The sequence below is a fragment of the Aplysia californica genome, unplaced genomic scaffold (assembly GCF_000002075.1).
Source record: "Aplysia californica isolate F4 #8 unplaced genomic scaffold, AplCal3.0 scaffold00624, whole genome shotgun sequence".
NCBI lineage: Eukaryota > Metazoa > Mollusca > Gastropoda > Aplysiida > Aplysiidae > Aplysia > Aplysia californica.
This window is the reverse complement of record NW_004797894.1, coordinates 282,632-300,836: the sequence shown is the minus strand read 5'-3', so window position 1 is coordinate 300,836 and position 18,205 is coordinate 282,632. Positions and strand designations below refer to the sequence as shown.

The 18,205-nt window shown below is 40.2% G+C and overlaps 1 protein-coding gene across 1 annotated transcript; it reads left to right on the top strand.

Annotated features, from left to right (window-relative positions):
• Positions 1 to 585: 585 nt before the first annotated feature.
• LOC101845953 lies at positions 586 to 17,888 on the top strand. The gene is made up of 16 exons (XM_005107716.3): positions 586 to 660; positions 3,048 to 3,293; positions 3,687 to 3,950; positions 4,959 to 5,285; positions 5,936 to 6,021; positions 6,538 to 6,657; positions 6,927 to 7,221; positions 7,768 to 7,886; positions 10,078 to 10,152; positions 10,791 to 10,966; positions 11,760 to 11,897; positions 12,781 to 12,835; positions 14,017 to 14,196; positions 14,956 to 15,087; positions 15,837 to 15,983; positions 16,544 to 17,888. The coding sequence occupies exons 2-16, from the start codon at positions 3,128 to 3,130 to the stop codon at positions 17,270 to 17,272; spliced, it is 3,009 nt and encodes a 1,002-aa protein (XP_005107773.1). The 5' UTR covers positions 586 to 660; positions 3,048 to 3,127; the 3' UTR covers positions 17,273 to 17,888.
• Positions 17,889 to 18,205: the final 317 nt, after the last annotated feature.

The window sequence follows — 18,205 nt, the reverse complement described above, 5'->3', positions numbered from 1 at the left end:
TCATCATCATCATCATCATCATCATCATCATCATCATCATCATCATCATCATCATCATCATCATCATCATCATCATCATCATCATTAATTATTATCATATTAGTTGGCTTATAATTATTATTACGGTTAATTATTGTTTTAATTGTTTGTATTTTTGTTGTAATTGTTGATGATGTTGTTGAGGCAGCAATAATCAAAGTTCTTCGCGAAATTGAATTACAGTTTGTCATTTGTTTTACTTTACAGTAATATGTTTGTGTCTTTATTCCCATTAAATTGGTGAAAACAAAATCCACAAATTAATTGATTTCGGTCAAGGATGTAGCTTTTCATGTTTAGATCTAGAAGAGACTCGTAGATGGAGCTGTCAATCCTGTCATTAAGTCAAATGGAATCATAGAGTAACTCTACTATGAACGGAAGACGCATACAATGTACCGGCCTATGTAAGTCAACCATTCACGGGGCTTTAAAAAAGCGAAAAGATAATAACATTTTAATAAGGTCGATAATTCATGTACGGCGGGGCGCGTGGAGCTCTTTACCGTTTGTAGTAGCCTCCCGCTGGAAAATAGCTTCAGAAAGGCCACCGTCCGTACTCGAAAACCCAGATTGTACAGACTGGAAAGCAAGCTACTCTGCAGTCCTACAATTTCCAACGTAATGTCAACGGGTTGAATTCAAATGAATGATGTATATAAGTTGTTTGTACAAAACTATAGTTTGTTTATTTTATCTCCTAGAGCAAACTTCTTTATCTGATGTTGTGAATATCGACAATATGGCGTTGAGGGTAATGTGCTTTACTGTTGTGTCTCCATGACTGAACTGTAAACATGGCGGACATGAGTATCGAACTTTCGTTTTATCGCTATCGTCTGCGGTCCATTATTTGAAGTTTCGGAATTGTCGTGAGCACTGCTGTTCTTCATTCAGTAAAATAACTTGTTTTATTACTTTGCTTAGCTGCATCGAAAGCTTGCCTCAGGATGAGGACTATCATGAAAGACTGGATCCATGTTGGCTTGGCCTACTCTCAACTCTTTCACTTTCAATTTCTCATATTTTCTCCCCGTCTCTGTTACACTGTAACACTCTGTACTGTCTGTGCAGTGTCCAGTAGGCTTCAGTAGGCCCTACAAAATTTTGGCATTTGCTGTGTGCACGAGCTGATGCAGTAAACTGTAGGCCCAAACTATTGAGAGTAATAACTAACATTTTACAAGCAATAAATAAGACAGAATAAAGTGTTAAATTTTATAAAATTAAAAACGTTTATGACGCCGTGAACATAGCTTGCAGGCTACGTTCACTACGCCCTGAATCATCCACCGTTGGCACAGAGGCACGACTGAAACGTTATGGTCGCTCTCTCAGCAGAGTGAATGAGGAAACAGCACAGGAATACTCGCGAGAAAAATAATGCAGCAGTGGTCCGAATGCAATGGAATTTACGGAGGGCGAAGGCTAGCACTGCAAAATAGCCTGGGTCTTCAAGGTTTCGCTCGCCTAGCGCGTGAAACACAACATCGATCCGTTTCCTGGGTACGGACCCAGCAACGCTCGACAATTTGAAAATAAAAGTCGTTCGCAGAAACAAGGGAGAATGGAAGAAGGCCAAACTACATTCAAGGCGCTGTGAACGTAGCCACAGTGTAAATTTAAATTGTATGTAGATATATATAAATTTATATAATATAATTCAATATACTGGTAAGGCCCTCCAGGAGAATTGCAGTCAAACATGTTGTATACTATACTATATAATAAATAAGACAGAATCGCTAAGGCTAAGGAGCTAGAAAAAAATTAAGTCTTAGATCAGATGGGAAATTTAGGGGAAGATGGAGGACGGGGGGGGGTGGTGGGGGGTTCAAAGGACCAGCCGGTGGTTCATCAAGGTTTGCTTGTCTGGTCGGCGAGCAGTGATCAAAACTTCACACGTCTTATAAACTACTGTCCTCTCTGATAGTGATAGTGGCTTGAGTCAGTCCTACTTATTCCATTGCCACCAGTGCTTGTATTTCATAGGACCAAGCTGTTCGATTTATTAATGATTAAAAACAGAAATGCTTGAACTTCCCCTTTGCTTCCACCCGTTGATGCACAGTCAACCAATGCCATCCCTCCCCTGTATGTGACAACGATTCAAGAAACTTATTTTCTCGGCCAGCCATGGTCTGGGCGGCAGGCTTTGGTCAAACTAATTTCACACGTCTAGTCTCTGGCTGTCCTTGAAAGTCTCTGTTGGAGCGCCGCTCAAGCACTTTCACGGGCACTGGTGAGATTTCGTACCCCCACTCCACACTAACCATCTGCACTGCTAAGGGCTCACAGAGATGGTGTAATATCTTCCCTCAAATTGCACCCATACTGACCCTTCTCACCTGGCATCATGGTGTAAAGGTTCTAAGTGGCGACTGAACCAAACTTGATAGTTTTGTATATCAGGGCTGAGTGGCATTTTCTGTCTTAGACTAAGTAAAAACACTCTAAAGGGAAGGAATTTCTCATTCTGTTTCTGTGTTAGACAGGTTTCTGTCTTATGGAGGTAATTATAGAGGAATTTGTCAAGGGGGGAGCAGGGAGATTCTGTTGTGACAGGTTTCCTTCTTTTACACAGGTTTTTGCTATTTAAAGCAGGTTTGACTGTATAATGATGGCTATCGTAGTAGACTGCTAGATTTTCTCTAGTTGCTCAAAGACGTACAGAGTGCAGTCATCTACATATGAGCTGATATCATTGGGGAAGTGAATAAATATCAACTCATTCTAAGTTCAAATTAATTGTCAGTACTACAAAATCAAGGGACATGTGTAACAAAAGTTTTTGCACAGCTCATAATTTTAGTGCCGTAGTAAAAATGGCTGCGACAGGTGCAAATTTATTCGCATCATTAATCAGAGCTAAGGCTTTATTTTTGCGATCTTGGAGCTAGCAATATATCCTGATCTTGAAAAAGCAATTTTATTTTGACACTTAGATTAAGTTAGCCTCTATTGATTCAATTTCTGTATTTTCTTTTATGCTTTTTTTTCTCCCCCAGATATTCATCAGTTTGTGCTGGGGCTGACCTGAGCTGAATCCTCTCTGATTTGAGTCTCCTGGGCCATAAGTTATAGCACTATGGAGGGTTTAAAGATTGAAGACTACATGGATGTTGTGTACAAGTGTAAATTTTGTCCATATACTTGCACACAGTCCCCAGAGATGAGTGTTCACGTGAAAGAGCAACACTTGCAGACAGTGCAAAGTTCACAAACAGATTCTACGAACACCCAAACTCATAACAGTAAGTCAAAGCGATACTGTGTTGACTTGAGAGAGCCGTAGTTGAAATACTGAAGGTACCGGTGTCAACATTTTCTGTGGGATACATATTTTGGCAGTTCAGTTAAAAATCCTTTTTTAAAAAGTTCAGTTCTCCATTTGTCTGCTTTATCCGCATGCAACTGAAAAAAAGGAACATCAGTGACCTCTTTTTGTTAACTCTGAATCCTTGTTAAGACAGTTATTCGTTCAAGTTTCAGCATCATAATTATTTACTGTCATCAATAGAAGTTATGTTTTCCTAAATTTCAAGGTATAGCGGTAAAACTTGAACTTGAACAGTTAAAAAAAAAGGGAGAGAGGAAACAAGCAGAAGTAAATGTTTACTTATATTTTGAACCATTTGTTTCCCCAGGCCAATCTCATACCAATAGTTCATCTTTGGCCAAAGCCCTGGATGCAGCTGTGTCTGCCGCTGTGGGGAACTCCAGCACTCCACCAGTGACGTCGGCGGCGTCCACAGCCAGTAACTACAGCCTGAACAACTCCCTCATCGGCAACAGCAGTAACAGCAACAGCTACGTGAACGGCGGCAGCAGTTTCTCGTTACAGGTGTCCGATGATGTGTTGAGTTTCACCTCTGATAGTCAAGCCTATTTGGACAAAGGTTTGACTTCAGGTGAGTTTGTCTGTGCACACTTTTTTTTTTTTTGGTTGGTCCCGTGTCCTGATTTTGGTGCCCATATTTGTTGGTTACGTAAAAATGTATTGATGGGTAGTTGGCGGGTGCTCTGGTGTGGTTTGCTCCTTCTTCCTATAAAAAATCTATCGTCTCTATCTCCCCTCCTTCTTTTTTATGTTTGTTACTCTCTTGTAACACCTCTAATCTTCGGCACTTATATGACCTTATTGGGTTGCAAGTGCCGTAAAATTCTTACTAGAACTGAAAATGTATTGACATGTTGCAATTTGTTATGATTTCTAGAAGAACAAAACAAGAATTGTTAAGTTGATGATGATAATGATGATGACATCTGTGCACACTGATCCTCAGACCACAGAAGGCTTACGTGTTCTTTACGAAAAAGCTTTAAAAAAACATAGAAAGATGAAATATGAAATCTGATAAAATCTCTAAGAATCAAACATTTGTTGTGACTAGAGTAACACTGCTAGTGGTTGCAGCAGTTTGAGCTCAAAAAGAACATAAGAAATTAAGTTGGCTCATAATTATATTTCTTCACTTTAAAACAATTATATAAATATCGTCTCATTGGAGAGATTTAAGAATAGATCTCTGTTGTTTCTCTACCTTTGATGCTCTTATCTCAGGTGCAGTTTGAGCTAGTTATGTGAAGAATTTTTTACATGTCAAGTGTTTTTGTAAGCACAGGATTTAACTTCACTGAGTTCTTCCCACCGTAACCCTATCCGTACGCCCTGGGGTCATTTTGTACCCCCGGAGTTGTATTCTTCACATTTTAGGATACTTCTAGTACGAAGATCTCTTTGAAACTTTCAGTATTTCTCAAAAAATCATTTTGACAGACTGCTATGCAAAGCGTACGGATCAGATTAACGAGTAAATTTCCTCTTTGAAAATGGGGGAAGTTCCCCACGTTGTAAGGGTACGATAGTAAAACATGATGTACTGATAGGGTTAACATAATTTCTGTTGTTCTGCTAGTGTCGTTTGCCCCTCTGGCAGTGCCGGCAGTGTCACAGAGCGGGCCCCTGACCTTGAGCAACACTTCGACCCCCGACCTCACAGAGTTGATTAACTTGGTCAAGCCGTCGGAGGAGAGCGGCGGCACCAGCGGTCATCTGTCCACCTCCGCGGGCGGCCCCCTCTCCCTGGAGTCTGTGGTACAGCTGCAGGCAGCTCCTTCGGTGCAGCAGCTTCAGCCGTTCAGCTCAGACTCGGGCACGGCGGTGGCTTCCGCAGAATTGCCGAATCTGAACTCCTCTCAGTCGTACACTGTCATGGCGATTCAGCTGCAGGGTTACAATGAAGGTGAATAAAGATGTTGCTATTCTTTGGGTTTAAAAAAAAAATCTTTTGCCATAGAGTATATTTATGATAGTGGTTGGTTGATGGGTGCTCTGGTGTGGTTTGCTCCTTCTTTCCTATCAAACATCTATCATCCTGATCTCTCCTCCTTCTTTTTTGTGTTTGTCACTCTCTTGTAACATCCCTAACCTTTGGCATTTATATGACCTTATTGTGTTGCAAGTGCCGTAAAACTCTTACTAAAACTAAGTATTTATGATGAACTTACTTTTAATTAACATTTTCCTAAAAGTAGAGAATGTCTTCAGTATTAGTTTCTTTTCTGTATTTCCTTGGCTATAGGTATGCCTGCTTTACACCAATTGTACAGCTTCATTAATATATTTAAAGGATGTTGTGGTCAAAGTTTGTAGTTTTTGTTTGGTGCTGCCCTTAGTGCCACTTCAAGCGCTTTTACTTTATGATAATATCGCCGATAAGTTGTTAAAATACACAAAGTCCTGAAAGCAAAATTTCATAGGAGAGGGCAAAAACTGATTAAGAAACTGCAATAAAAAAACAAAACAAATTGGACTTAGTACACTTTAACAGCTGGCCAATGATATGCAACAGTTGGAAAAATATCCTTACTTGAAATTATGCCTTCCTCTCAGGAAACTCAGGTGGTCAACCCCAGTACGTTGTAAGTTCATCAGAACCGGCTGAACCTGTTAACATCCCCGAAAATGCAGAGACAAAGGTTAGAGAAATTTTCGTTGAAGGTTTCTTCTTTCTTTTTCTTCTTCCTCGTTCTCGAATTGAAGGTTGCAATTTAATGGGTATTGTTCATGATAAGTTCTGGAAAATAATATACGTTATAATTAATTGTAAACCTTTGTCTGTTCTTTAAATGTCTTGTCAGCTGCTTTGTGAAGTAACTCCTCATTGCTTTGATAGCTGTTTTACATCCTACTAAATGGCATAGGCAGTTAATTTTAGTCTAATCTTCCCTTGGCTAGTGCTTTCAGTTTCTGTTTTTCTCCATTTCTTACAGTGTAATTGATGAAAAGCTTATTTTTTCATCTTCGGTTTTTCAAAGTTTTGTTCTTGAGTACAATGACATAGTTGAAGTTGTAAACTTGAAAAAAAATTCTGTGTTGATTTAAGTTTTGTCTTAAATAAAAGAAACTACTTACGGAGTAGATTTTATTGTTCAGATTGCTTCTCACAAATTACTTCAAATACGAAAGGAAAACAGGATATTCTGTATTTATAGGAATTCCTGCTTTGCGGCCTTTGCAAGTTGGCCTTTACCTCCATGGAAGACTGCCAGACACACATGCAATCGGAGCACAAGGAACTGATGCAGGGTACAGGCGTCAGTATTGGAGTGCAGGTCAGTGAGTGAGTCGATGAGTGAGTGAGGTACTAGGTTCCTACTACACAATCTGTTTGTGTCATTTGATGATTTGTAGTTTTGTGGTTGTGTCTCCTTCCTTCCTTCCTTCCTTCCTTCCTTCCTTCCTTCCTTCCTTCCTTCCTTCCTCCCTTCCCTCCTTCCCTCCTTCCCTCCCTCTCTCCCTCCCTCCCTCTTTCCCTCCCTCCCTCCCTCCCTCTACTGAAAAAGTACTTGCGGGTTACAGAATGGATAACACTCTTTTTCAGGTTGGAGGGGCAAAGAGAGGCAGGAAAAAGAAGTCTGAAATGCAGCCTAAGATTAAAACTGAACCATTTGTTGATCCCGATGACTTGGAGTGGCTGCCGAGTGTGTCAGAAGGCACCAACACTACTCACCCAGATGGACGCGTACGGCGAAGAGTGAAACCGCCGAAAGCTCTGAAGGACGACTATGTGCTGGGGACGCGCCCGAAGAAACGGCAGCATAAAGTCGCTGCTGCCCTTGGTTACCAAATTTTCTGCCCCATGATGAGCTGCAAGGCGAGGTTCAAGACCGATGAAGGTTTATTTCCTATTTCAGTTGTTGGTGCCAGGGTTCTTGCAAGGCTCAATTTTCTTATCACCTGAGTTGTGAAATTATATCAGTACAGATTAGTTACTTAATTAGTTTTTTATGACTTATAGCTGACAAAAGTGATTTTCATGTCTTTGAAAACTGAGTTTTGATTCTTAAAAAGTATTTGGAAATAGTTTGATAGTAAAATAATGAAGTGACATACCGAATTACAGAATATCCAAAAGAACGGAAAACTGAAATAAAGCTTAACAAATCAGGAGTTAAAAAAATTTTTCTTGTTGAAATGGCATTAAATGTAAAATGCAATGAACTGAATTTCCAAAGGAATTGCTGTAAGATCCTATGAGCATTCTTATGAAAGTTAATGAGGGAGGGAGGGAGGGAGAGGGGGAATGGGAGGGAAGAAGGAAGGAAGGAAGGATGGAGAGAGGGGGAATGGGAGGGAAGATGGAAGGAAGGAAGCCTTTGCTTATTACCTATATTTGTATGAGCCATTCATTTATTAATTCATGTGTCAATGAACGTCGGCAGGTCTCAAGGTCCACGTGGCATGTCATAATTTACAGGACACAGCATTCACATGCAAAGAGTGTCAGATGCCTCATGAGTTCTGGAAGCATCTACGCATGCACTTGTGGCGGCATCATCAGGTTTGTTGTTGTGTGTAGATTTTTTTTAGGGGAGGGGGATGGGGGTGGGGAGGTTTGGTGTATGTGCAAGTGAATGTGTATACAGTGTGTATGTTTGTTCATGAGTCTATGATGTGAATTTTTGAATTTATGATTTGTGCATTGTAACAAATTTTTTTAATGGATTAGTGCTTATGAGTATGGATGTTTTTTTTGTAAAGCATTCTCTAACCATTATCCAGTCTCTTTTTTTATACAGTAGCCATGTGTACTTGAGAAACTGAATTTTTCAAATAATTGTGTTAATGATTCATGATTCAGTGACTCTAAATTTGAACCACTTTTCTTCTTAACACCTTACACCATGGAGGGAAAGAAAATGTGAATAAAAGATCTGAAATTACTTCTCATTTGAAATTTTAATGAAGTGATGCAAGGTGCACATCACACTAGGTTTTAAAAAATGGCAGCTATTGGTATTGATCTTGTTTGCACCTGTCATTTATAACTTTTAGTGACTGTGAATACTGTATAATAGAAGGAAAGCACTATTCCCAGTGACACTGGGGATAGGACCAGAAACTATTCCCAGTGACACTGGGGATAGGCCCAGAAACTATTCCCAGTGACACTGGGGATAGGCCCAGAAACTATTCCCAGTGACACTGGGGATAGGACCAGAAACTATTCCCAGTGACACTGGGGATAGGCCCAGAAACCACTGGCAATAGGGCCCAGGGCAGAGTTGTTCCCAGTGTCACTGGGAATAGATCCAGAAACTATTCCCAGTGACACTGAGAAATGAGAACAGATGGGCCCATTAGCCTATTGTTCCCACACTGATCTACATGGGCATGATGATGGTGATGGGTTACTAAATACTAGATCTCTAGACTATATCTAATTTAGATCTAGATTGTAGATCTAGATCTAACTAAACTAAAGTAGATTCTGGTGTGAGTGTGAGGGTTTTTTTTTTAAGAAAAAGGAATGATCATTCTATGTTTGCTTGTTGTCGTACAGTCGTAATTTAAATGTACGTGTAGATCTAGATTATCTAGATCTAGATCTTCACAGGCTACGGATTTCGGAGACCACAGTACAGGACAGATAGAAATCATTCCCAACTCTTCTTCCTTAAACAAGATCTAGATCTCTAGATCTCTATTCTACGGTCAAGTCTAAGCCCTATGTAAGAGAAGAGAACAAAAGTACTGAACTCAGTGAACTGACTGAAGTGAGAAGAGAGTCTTTCTAGGCTACAGTGCAATGCCTTCTGATTTTTTAATGCAAAAGAGTTCCCTTGTCACTGGGAATAGTTTCTGTACCTATCCCCAGTGTCACTGGGAATAGTCACTTCGATAATAGAATTTTGAAGTTTAAGATTGTGCACAAATGCTACAAATTGTATAAGTTTTCTTGTGCTGTGACAAGAAATCTTTTGTTTTGCACATTGATACTGGTGAAAAAGGTTATGTAATTTGGTTAATTGTGTTGTGTGTTTGTTATCTGTACATATTATATTTGTGAAAGTTTGTCACTTTGGCCGCCTAAAACTTCGGAACCACTTAACTTTCGAATTTGACAAAATTAATGGTGGTTCAGAATCCCTTAAAGGGTGCATAGTACCATTGAGGAGCCTGAAGTCACTGTAGTTTAATTTTCAGTTTTTTATTAGTTTCGTTTAGATCCAATCCTGGGAAAGTCCGTCTTCAAAGACGCCATTGTAAACAAGTGAGGTTTCCGTTCAATAGCCGTGCGCCCTCTTTCCAGGCCTTTGGAATTCTGGGGTGTACAACCACGAAAGCGGAACAGAGAATCAATCTATACATCTCTATAGACCTTCTAATTTTTTGCATCTCTCAGGATTGATTGCTCCATTCCAGCAGAGTGTAAATATAGTTGGCCAATGACTTTCAGTTCATGTTAATGCACCGATCATTCCTTTCATCGAAAGGGGGCCCAGCTAGTGCACATTTACTTCTTTTCAGTGTGGTATCATTTATACCAGTTGCTTACTGAATGCTCCTGTGAGATGATTAATCTCTTAATCTTTTCTGTTCCTGTAGCCTTAACAGTGGCATTTTTCTAAGGCTGGTTTGTCTGGATCGATAATAACATCTAAGGCTGGTTTGTGGGGGTGCAGTTTTTTCCCTCACATGTCTTTGTAACACACTTGGATTACTCCATGACCTGTTTATTTCTCTCTCAGGTGGATGTTGATCTTTTGACTTGTGACGTTTGCAATTACAAGACAGACACTCCTCATAAGATGTCAGTTCACATGGTAAGATAAGAACAGCAGAATTTGTTTAGTTTGGGGGGGGGGGGGGGGGGGGGGGGAGAAGCGGTGTGTTTTACAGGAATAGGATTGATTTTTAGTCGAGATAGGAAGTAAATGGCCGTCTGTTTTTAGACTTTATTATTAAAGAAAGAAACAAATATCAGTCTTTGAAAATAGTGGACAATCAGCATTTATTCACTGCTCATGCTAATGCGTGCTGGTTCACATTCTTGTATATATGTGCAGTTACACTTAAGTAGGGGTTCTGAGGGATAGGCCTACAAGATGATTGGCCGTACTGAAATGCATGGCACCTCACCACTTGCCTGCTCTGAATCACTTTAATTTTAATGAATATTTGAGAGTGATAAATATTTTCTACCTCTTCCTTTAATTTCTCTTCCACTTCCCTTACTCGGTATCTGATCAAGTTGTTGTTCTTATGCAGTTGCGAGCGCCGTAAAACTTCTACTAAAACTAAAACAAGTTTTTTTTTTTTTTTCTTCTTTTTCTCTATTTTTATATTTCAAAATGAGGTCGAGGAAGATGAATCGGAGATTTTATTTCTTCATTTCTGGATGATGTCTGTTCACATTTGTGTTGTTATTCCAATAAGTTTAGAGGCTTTTTTCTTATAACAGGAAATTCACACTGATGTGAAACCGTATACCTGTAATCTGTGTGGTAAAGGATTCCGCCAGTCGTCCCAGATGAAGAATCACCAGGTCATACACACAAGTCAGGAGGGCCGTGATGCTTCAGGACATTGGTTTGCCTCCAAAAAATGCGACGTCTGTGATAGGCTATTTGCCAACAGGTAAGACGACATAATGAGGAGTATTCTAAGAATTAAGTGGCATGATAGAATAAGAAATGAAGAGCTGTGGGAAAGGACAGGTCAAAAGGATATAGAAGTAGAAATAGGACTAAAAAAGTGGAGATGGATGGACACACCTTCAGAAAGCCCAGCGGAAACTTCACAAGACAGCCACTACAGTGGAACCAACAGGGAGCACGAGGCAGGGGTAGGCCACGGGAAACATGGAGAGGATGCGTGGAAAGGCACATGAGAGAGATGGAGCTCACTTGGAACGAGCTTGGAAGGATGGCCCAGGACAGAGATAAATGGAAGGAGCTTGTATGTGGCCCATACCCTGCCAGGAGTGAAAGTCATTGATGATGATGATGAAGATGACATAGTGTTGTCTAAAGTTGTCTTTAAAATATCTTTTGTATTGGTTAGATTTGTGTATAGCTTTCGTGGTGGGATGGTGATAAATGAAAGACTTTTCTTTGCACCACATAGAATGAAGTTGTGCGATAAAATTATAAACTGAACATTTAGGAGGAAATACAGATGATGGAGAAGATTTGATAAAGAAATACATTCCTTACAACTGACAATTTTTCCACATTTTCTTCATCTTCCCAGTACTAATCGCTAGTAGGATAGATTTCTTTTATGTGGCTATTATGTGCATATATCACCAGGAGAAATTCCAAAACAGAATTTATCAGTTCTTCTGGGTTTTAAAAATCTTTGTGCAGCTTGTTATTTTTGTTTTTTATTTACTATTTTATATTATCCCCCCCCGCTCCCCCGCCCGCAGCAAGTGCTTGAAAAAACACAAAGAAGCTGTCCACACCAACTTCAAGCCGTTCCAGTGCCTGTACTGTAACCACACCACTGCCAGGAAAGCCATGATGCAGCTTCACTTGAGGACCCACACAGGAGAGAAACCTTTCAAGTGAGCGCTCTCAGAGTTTTTGTAATGTCATGTTTATCCCCGTGTAGAGTGCAAAATGCTTTTTTTAATCTACCCTGTCAGATTACTGATAAAGAAATTAATAAATAAAAAAAAGAATGAGTCTGTGGGCTGGCTGTGACATTTTATGTTCACATTAAGATAAACTGGGCCATGGTAAAGAAAAGTTACAAGAACTTTTCATGAGAACGCAAGGAGCAAATAGGGTTGGATTTGAATTACTTGTCATAAAAAAAGCTCATATCTGTTTAAATTCTTCACATGAGGAAACAGGGAAAAAATAGGGTTACAAAGTAAATTTGGACTCTCCGTTTTAAAGGTGAGTTTATAGCATCTTTCGTGCATGACATGGCTACCCAAAAATGGCCCCAAAGGAAAGTCTTTGTAAAAAATCGTGTTCTGTATGGTGAGGATTTGGTTTCTCAATTTCTGTTTTTGTGTCCTACAAGTAAACTCCTGGTTCACTATCCTATTACTGTACCAAGAGTTTGGCTGTTTATGTGACAGCACTTGTGTCTTGACCTCTGCCCGCTATTAGACACTGTCAAAGAATCACGGGAAATACATTGAAAAGAATTGAGAAAGATCTTTGTGGCTAAGAAACCCAGGACCTTTTGGTTACAAACATGTGCTATCCTAACTACAACAAACTGATCCCTGTGGGTGGTTGGCGGGTGCTCTGGTGTGGTTTGCTCTTTCTTTCCTATCAAAACATCTATCATCCTGATCTCTCCTCCTTTTTTTTGTGTTTGTTACTCTCTTGTAACACCTCTAATCTTCGACACTTATATGACCTTATTGTGTTGCAAGTGCTGTAAAACTCTTACAAATACTAAAACTGATCCCTTGTCTGCTCTCCATACAGATGTGATATCTGCGCCTACACAACAGGAGACCACAACTCCATGAGACGACACAAGGTGAGAACACGCGGCTTGATAAGATTCTATTATTTTCATAGAGATGTAAGGACATCTGTTGCTCCCATGAAGTCATTTTATTTCCCCTCCTCATACTCGTATTGTTGAAAGACTACAGAATCAAAATGGGACTACTTCACTATCTCTACCCCGAGAGGAGAAAAGAAAATGTAGTTATTAACTGGAAAGTCAGATTTGAAGGTTTTTCTATTCCTTCTGAGTTGATGTGTTGACAAACTGGAAAGAAAAGAGGACAAGGTTTAATTCACAAAATTAAAAAAGTTTTAACTGAATCTTTTTTAGCCCTATCCATATGCCCTGGGGTCATTTTGTACCCCTGGGGTTGTATTCTTCACATTTTAGAATACTTCTAGCAAAGATCTCTTTGAAACTTTCAGTATTTCTCAAAAAATCATTTTGACAGACTTCTGTGCGAAGCATACAGATCGAATTAACGAGTAAATTTCCTCTTTAGAAAGTGGTGGCACAGAGTTCCCCACGTCGTATGGATACGATAATAAAACACAACGTACGAATTGGGTTAAATGATGGTACAGAGTTCCCCATGTCGTATGGATACGATAGTAAAACGGGACGTACGGATAGGGTTTAACAACTGATACAAGAATAGAATTTCAGCTATGACATGTTCAGTCACCTTTGTGACAGAGGAGATGTTCATTTAAGTGTGAGTGGTTAATTGTTGTGTGATTAGTATTGTCTGAACGTGTAGTTCAAATTATAATAGTGTGCAAGCAGGGCAGAAAGGAAAGAGACATTTTGCACTGCCTTGTAACCGTTGAACTCATATCAAGTGGAATTAGCTTCTGGAGGTTTGAATTCATATATATGGGTGAAGTTAATTTTGCTACCTTTTGGAATTGGTTGTATTATCTGTGTTCTTGAGGTACCTGCTGGGTGGGAGTAGAGCTCATATGCTTTTCAGGTTTTACAGTCAGCCATTCAACAGATTTCTATGAATCCATAACATTTCTCCAGCTGTAGCCTGTCCTGTGCTTCCTTTTCTAGCTGTTTCTATGATATCCCCGCCTTTTCCATTTCCGCTGGTAAATTGTATCGATGGGGCCATGAAAAATTTGCAATCTTTTCAACGACTGGTGGAGAGAATTAAGCATGGCGGTACCCATCTTCATTGATGTTTCCCATATATATGTCCCCAGATGCGTCACACAGGTCAGAAGCAGTACCAGTGCACTCTGTGTCCCTACACGTGCATCCAGAGTATCTCCTTGAAGCAGCACATGAAGCACAAGCATCCCGGGGCAGCTGGGGGGATCTTCCAGTGCTCTCGTTGTCCTTTCAGAACCATCAACCAGACCTTCTACAACAACCATATACAGGTACCTCCTCTGACCTCTGACATCTGACGCCACCGCTGTTTCGAATGTTCTAATAAGAAAGTCAGTTTGTATAATTTTGTCGTGGGTGGTTGGTGGGTGCTCTGGTGTGGTTTGCTTCTTCTTTCCTATCAAACATCTATCGTCCTTATCTCCCCTCCTTCTTTTTTGTGTTTGTTACTCTCTTGTAACACCTCTAATCTTCGACACTTATATGACCTTATTGTGTTGCAAATACCGTAAAACTCTTAATAAAACTAAAAAAAGATAATTTTGTCTACACATTTATTCAAGTTGAGGGGTATATTTTCTGCTAGAGGTAATGTGCTCTCCTGTCTCATGAAAGCAAAGTATCACATTTGATTCCTGCAGGCAGGGGTGTGGAGGAGTCTGATCTTCATCTCTGGTTTTTTTCACCTCCTGGTGCCAGAATAGAAGGGATGAGGTACCCAGTCTTTTCTAATGAGGGCAATAAAGTTTAGGGTCTAGTATTTTCAATAACCTGAGCGGTCCACATGGAGTGTACCCTCAGAAAAACAGATCTTTGCGAAGTAGGCAAAGTTTGTTGAACTGTTTCTAAATAAATGAATAATGTGAACAAAGCTGACTGAGCTTGTTTTTTAGGTATGGGGAAGATCATATATATATTGTGAGCATTTATTATTTATATTATATTTATTATTCACTGTCCTGTTTATAAGCTACTTTATTGCTTTCTCTTTATGCATTCTTAGACACATGTCGTGTTTTTCTCCTTTGCAGGACCACAAGAAAGGTCTCATCCCTGACAAAATTGTTCCAGCCAAACTAGATCTTCCCAAGGCTCGTAAAGTCATGGCCCGGTCCCACACCAACTCACACAAACACCAGGCTGGTGTCTCCGGACACACTGTGGTAAGTTGGGAATGCTAGGTAGTCAAGTGTTGAATTTTGATGAGCTACTTTTGGTTTTACATATTATCTCAATAACTGCATCATTTCGCTCAGATGCTACTGGATCGCTAACAACAACAACAATAACTGCATCATTTCGAAGGCCCATCATTTCTAACTGCCATACCATCTTCTGTACTTTGTAAGCCAAAACCAAGTAAGCAGCAATAAAGATTGTGTACATTATACAAATTTCTAGAATTGATGTTGGTCAAATGTATTTGATGCAACCACATTTTACTGAGAGTATTGGGCATGAAAGATGAAGCCATTCTTCTTCTTACCCTTTGTAAATTTCAACTCCCCAATGCGTTGTGTTGAGTGGAAACAAACTGGGATAAAGACAGTATCTTCCGCTTTGTAGACCGCCTCTAAGGAAATGTGGAAAAGATTGGGGGTTGTTGTTGTTTTCAAATCCCTTTAGCTGCGAGTATTTCGCTCTTGGCAGCGCAAAATTGGGGGTAGATGTATATGCAGTACTGAAGTAGTATGTGTCAATGACCGAGTTATTTTGTTGTCACTGAACAATAACCTTGAAAGTTTTAGAAGTGGTTGCTTTCAAATTTGTAAAATAACTTATGAGATTGTTGAGGAAGATTCTGTCTGGTGAGGAGCTGAATAAAGTTGTTACACATACACATCGATTATGTTGCTGACAATTATATCTTTGTAGTAAGCTACAGCTTTGTTCTTTCCCCATTCCTTTACAGATGGAATCTCTGTTGGTGAAGCACCCACAGTTCCACGCCGTTCTTCCTGGTGATGAGCCGAACACACTGACCAACATCAGCACTAACGCTCCAGTAGGCATCACCCCGAGTAACGCAGGAGTCCAGGGAGAAGTGTTCAACATGCAGGTTAGGCCCTGGGTGCAGTAGCTAAGTTAGCTAAGTATAGATAAACTTTAGTAACTTGCACAGTAAATATTATATAGACTCTAACATGAAGCATAGGCTGCCTTTTCTCAGATTTTGTGTCAAGTCCAAGGTACTTCTGTATAATCTCGTAGTATCCGAATTCATGTTTTTCATCATGATAACCGCCGCATTTCAGTTTTGTCATCATCTTTATCATATTCTTCATGTACACAATCGTGAGGAAACTTCTGTGGAGAGTGGAGAATTGAATTTAACAGGTAAAGATTTATTTTGATGGCAGGTTTTTTGGCATTGATGTATACAGTATATGTGAAGTTTCATATTTCTTCTTCTATTTTGTCTTTTTCGGTAATAACTTCAACTGGAGTTTCTTTAATTTCTCTGATTCCTCCCCCCCACCACAATACCCTTTTAGAAATTAAAGAATGAAATTTCTCTGAAACAGCATATATGAAAATATACCATCTGTGTGTTTTTGTTTTAGGGTAGTTCATTATTTTTTTCCCTTGAAAGTTAATCTCTCGGTCGATGTTTCTCAGGTGACGATGTTGCCCGAGGGTGATACGCAGGTGAATGCGGAGGACATGGCTCGTTTGTCGGAGTGTCCCGGTCTGATGAGGACAGGCGTGTCGTCCCTTCAGCTGATCTATGCCACATTGTCCACCATCAGCGAACAGAGCAACGCGGCACAGCTGGGTGAAGGGAGGTCATCGCTGTTGACGGCAGAACTCCTCGGTGGCATACACACAGCTGTGCTGAGTTCTATGCAGGACGGGGTCACTGTTCACTCCATCACCTACCACCTCCCCGGCCCGGACAGCAAAGAGGGTGTGGTCCCCCACGTCAAGCCTGAGGTCAACGTGGATGGGAAGGGGGAAGCTTGCGGAGGGGAGAACAACGGCAACAGCGCCACTGTCGTGGTGGATGAGGAGGATGTTGAGTCTAGTTTACTAACGAATGTCGGGGAGGGAGGTCCGGCTCAGACCTTGAAATCTGATGAACTGTTCCTGGTAGGTAGTGGAGAAGTGATAGATGTGAACAAACCTGTTGGTGACGTGGAAAAAATCAGTGCTCCCACTCTTCTAGAGGTGGGTACTGGCAAAGTGTGTACCGTGGTCGCAGAGTCGAAAATGAAAATGCAAGGGTCAAGCACCTTGAGGGAAATGCTTGAGGACAAAATGGCTGTAGTGGACAACTCCAACTCTGAGGTGAGCTTCATCCAGATGAATTTTATCACGGATACCGATGTGGAATCAAGTGCTGAATAAGCTGTTGCTTTTTTTTATAAAGTCCCACATCCTACTGAATTCATCACCATTGGATAAAAGATGAACTGAAGCAAAGGCTGAGATGACTTGCCAGAATGTTTGGTTTTCCTCTTTTGATCTACTGTTCACTTGACCATCAAGTTTTACTCTCCAGAATTCGGCTACTCTGAGGAAATTATGAATTTAAATGAATCAAAAGTTGATACAGTTGGGCACAGATAACATATGAACATGTACAGTTGGAAATCATGGATAGGTCATACAGTGTTTCATTCCCTGATTGAGCGGTATATTCTCTTTCTTTTGTTTTGACAACACTGTTTTCTCAAACACCTGTGCGGATTTGTTGAAACAGCCCATCTTGAAAAACCTGATCAAACTGTTCCTCCCACGAATTCAAATCAAAATCGCCCTACGCACATGATGGAAAACAATACGCCTATCTTAATGGAGAGTATCAGGTTATTTGAGTCCACCATGCTCGCCCCTGCACAATGTGATCATGATAAATTATACACTGCTGGTATTGAGATGCAGAATATCATATGTAAGGCATCGTGGTGAAATCAGGCGCTCGTCAAAATCGTGAAATCAAAGAAATTAGCATTTTTCTGATCGTTGGGCAATTGTTTTTCTAATTTTCCTTTTTTGGCTCAACACTTTTTATATCCTTGTAAAAACACATTTCTGTGTGGATTTTACTGAAAAACATCGATAAAAGGCAAAAAAAAAGTCAATTTTCAGTTTCCAATGACTCAACCACGGAAATTACCAAACTTTGGCAGCCATTTTCTCGCTAATTTCACCTCTGAAACCAGGTGACCCTGATACCCCTCAATCACAAATATTTCGACTTCTATTCAACATAGATGGATATTTTTTTCACCAAAAGCAAGACAAATGAACAAGCTTTAAGATGATACCAATAACTCC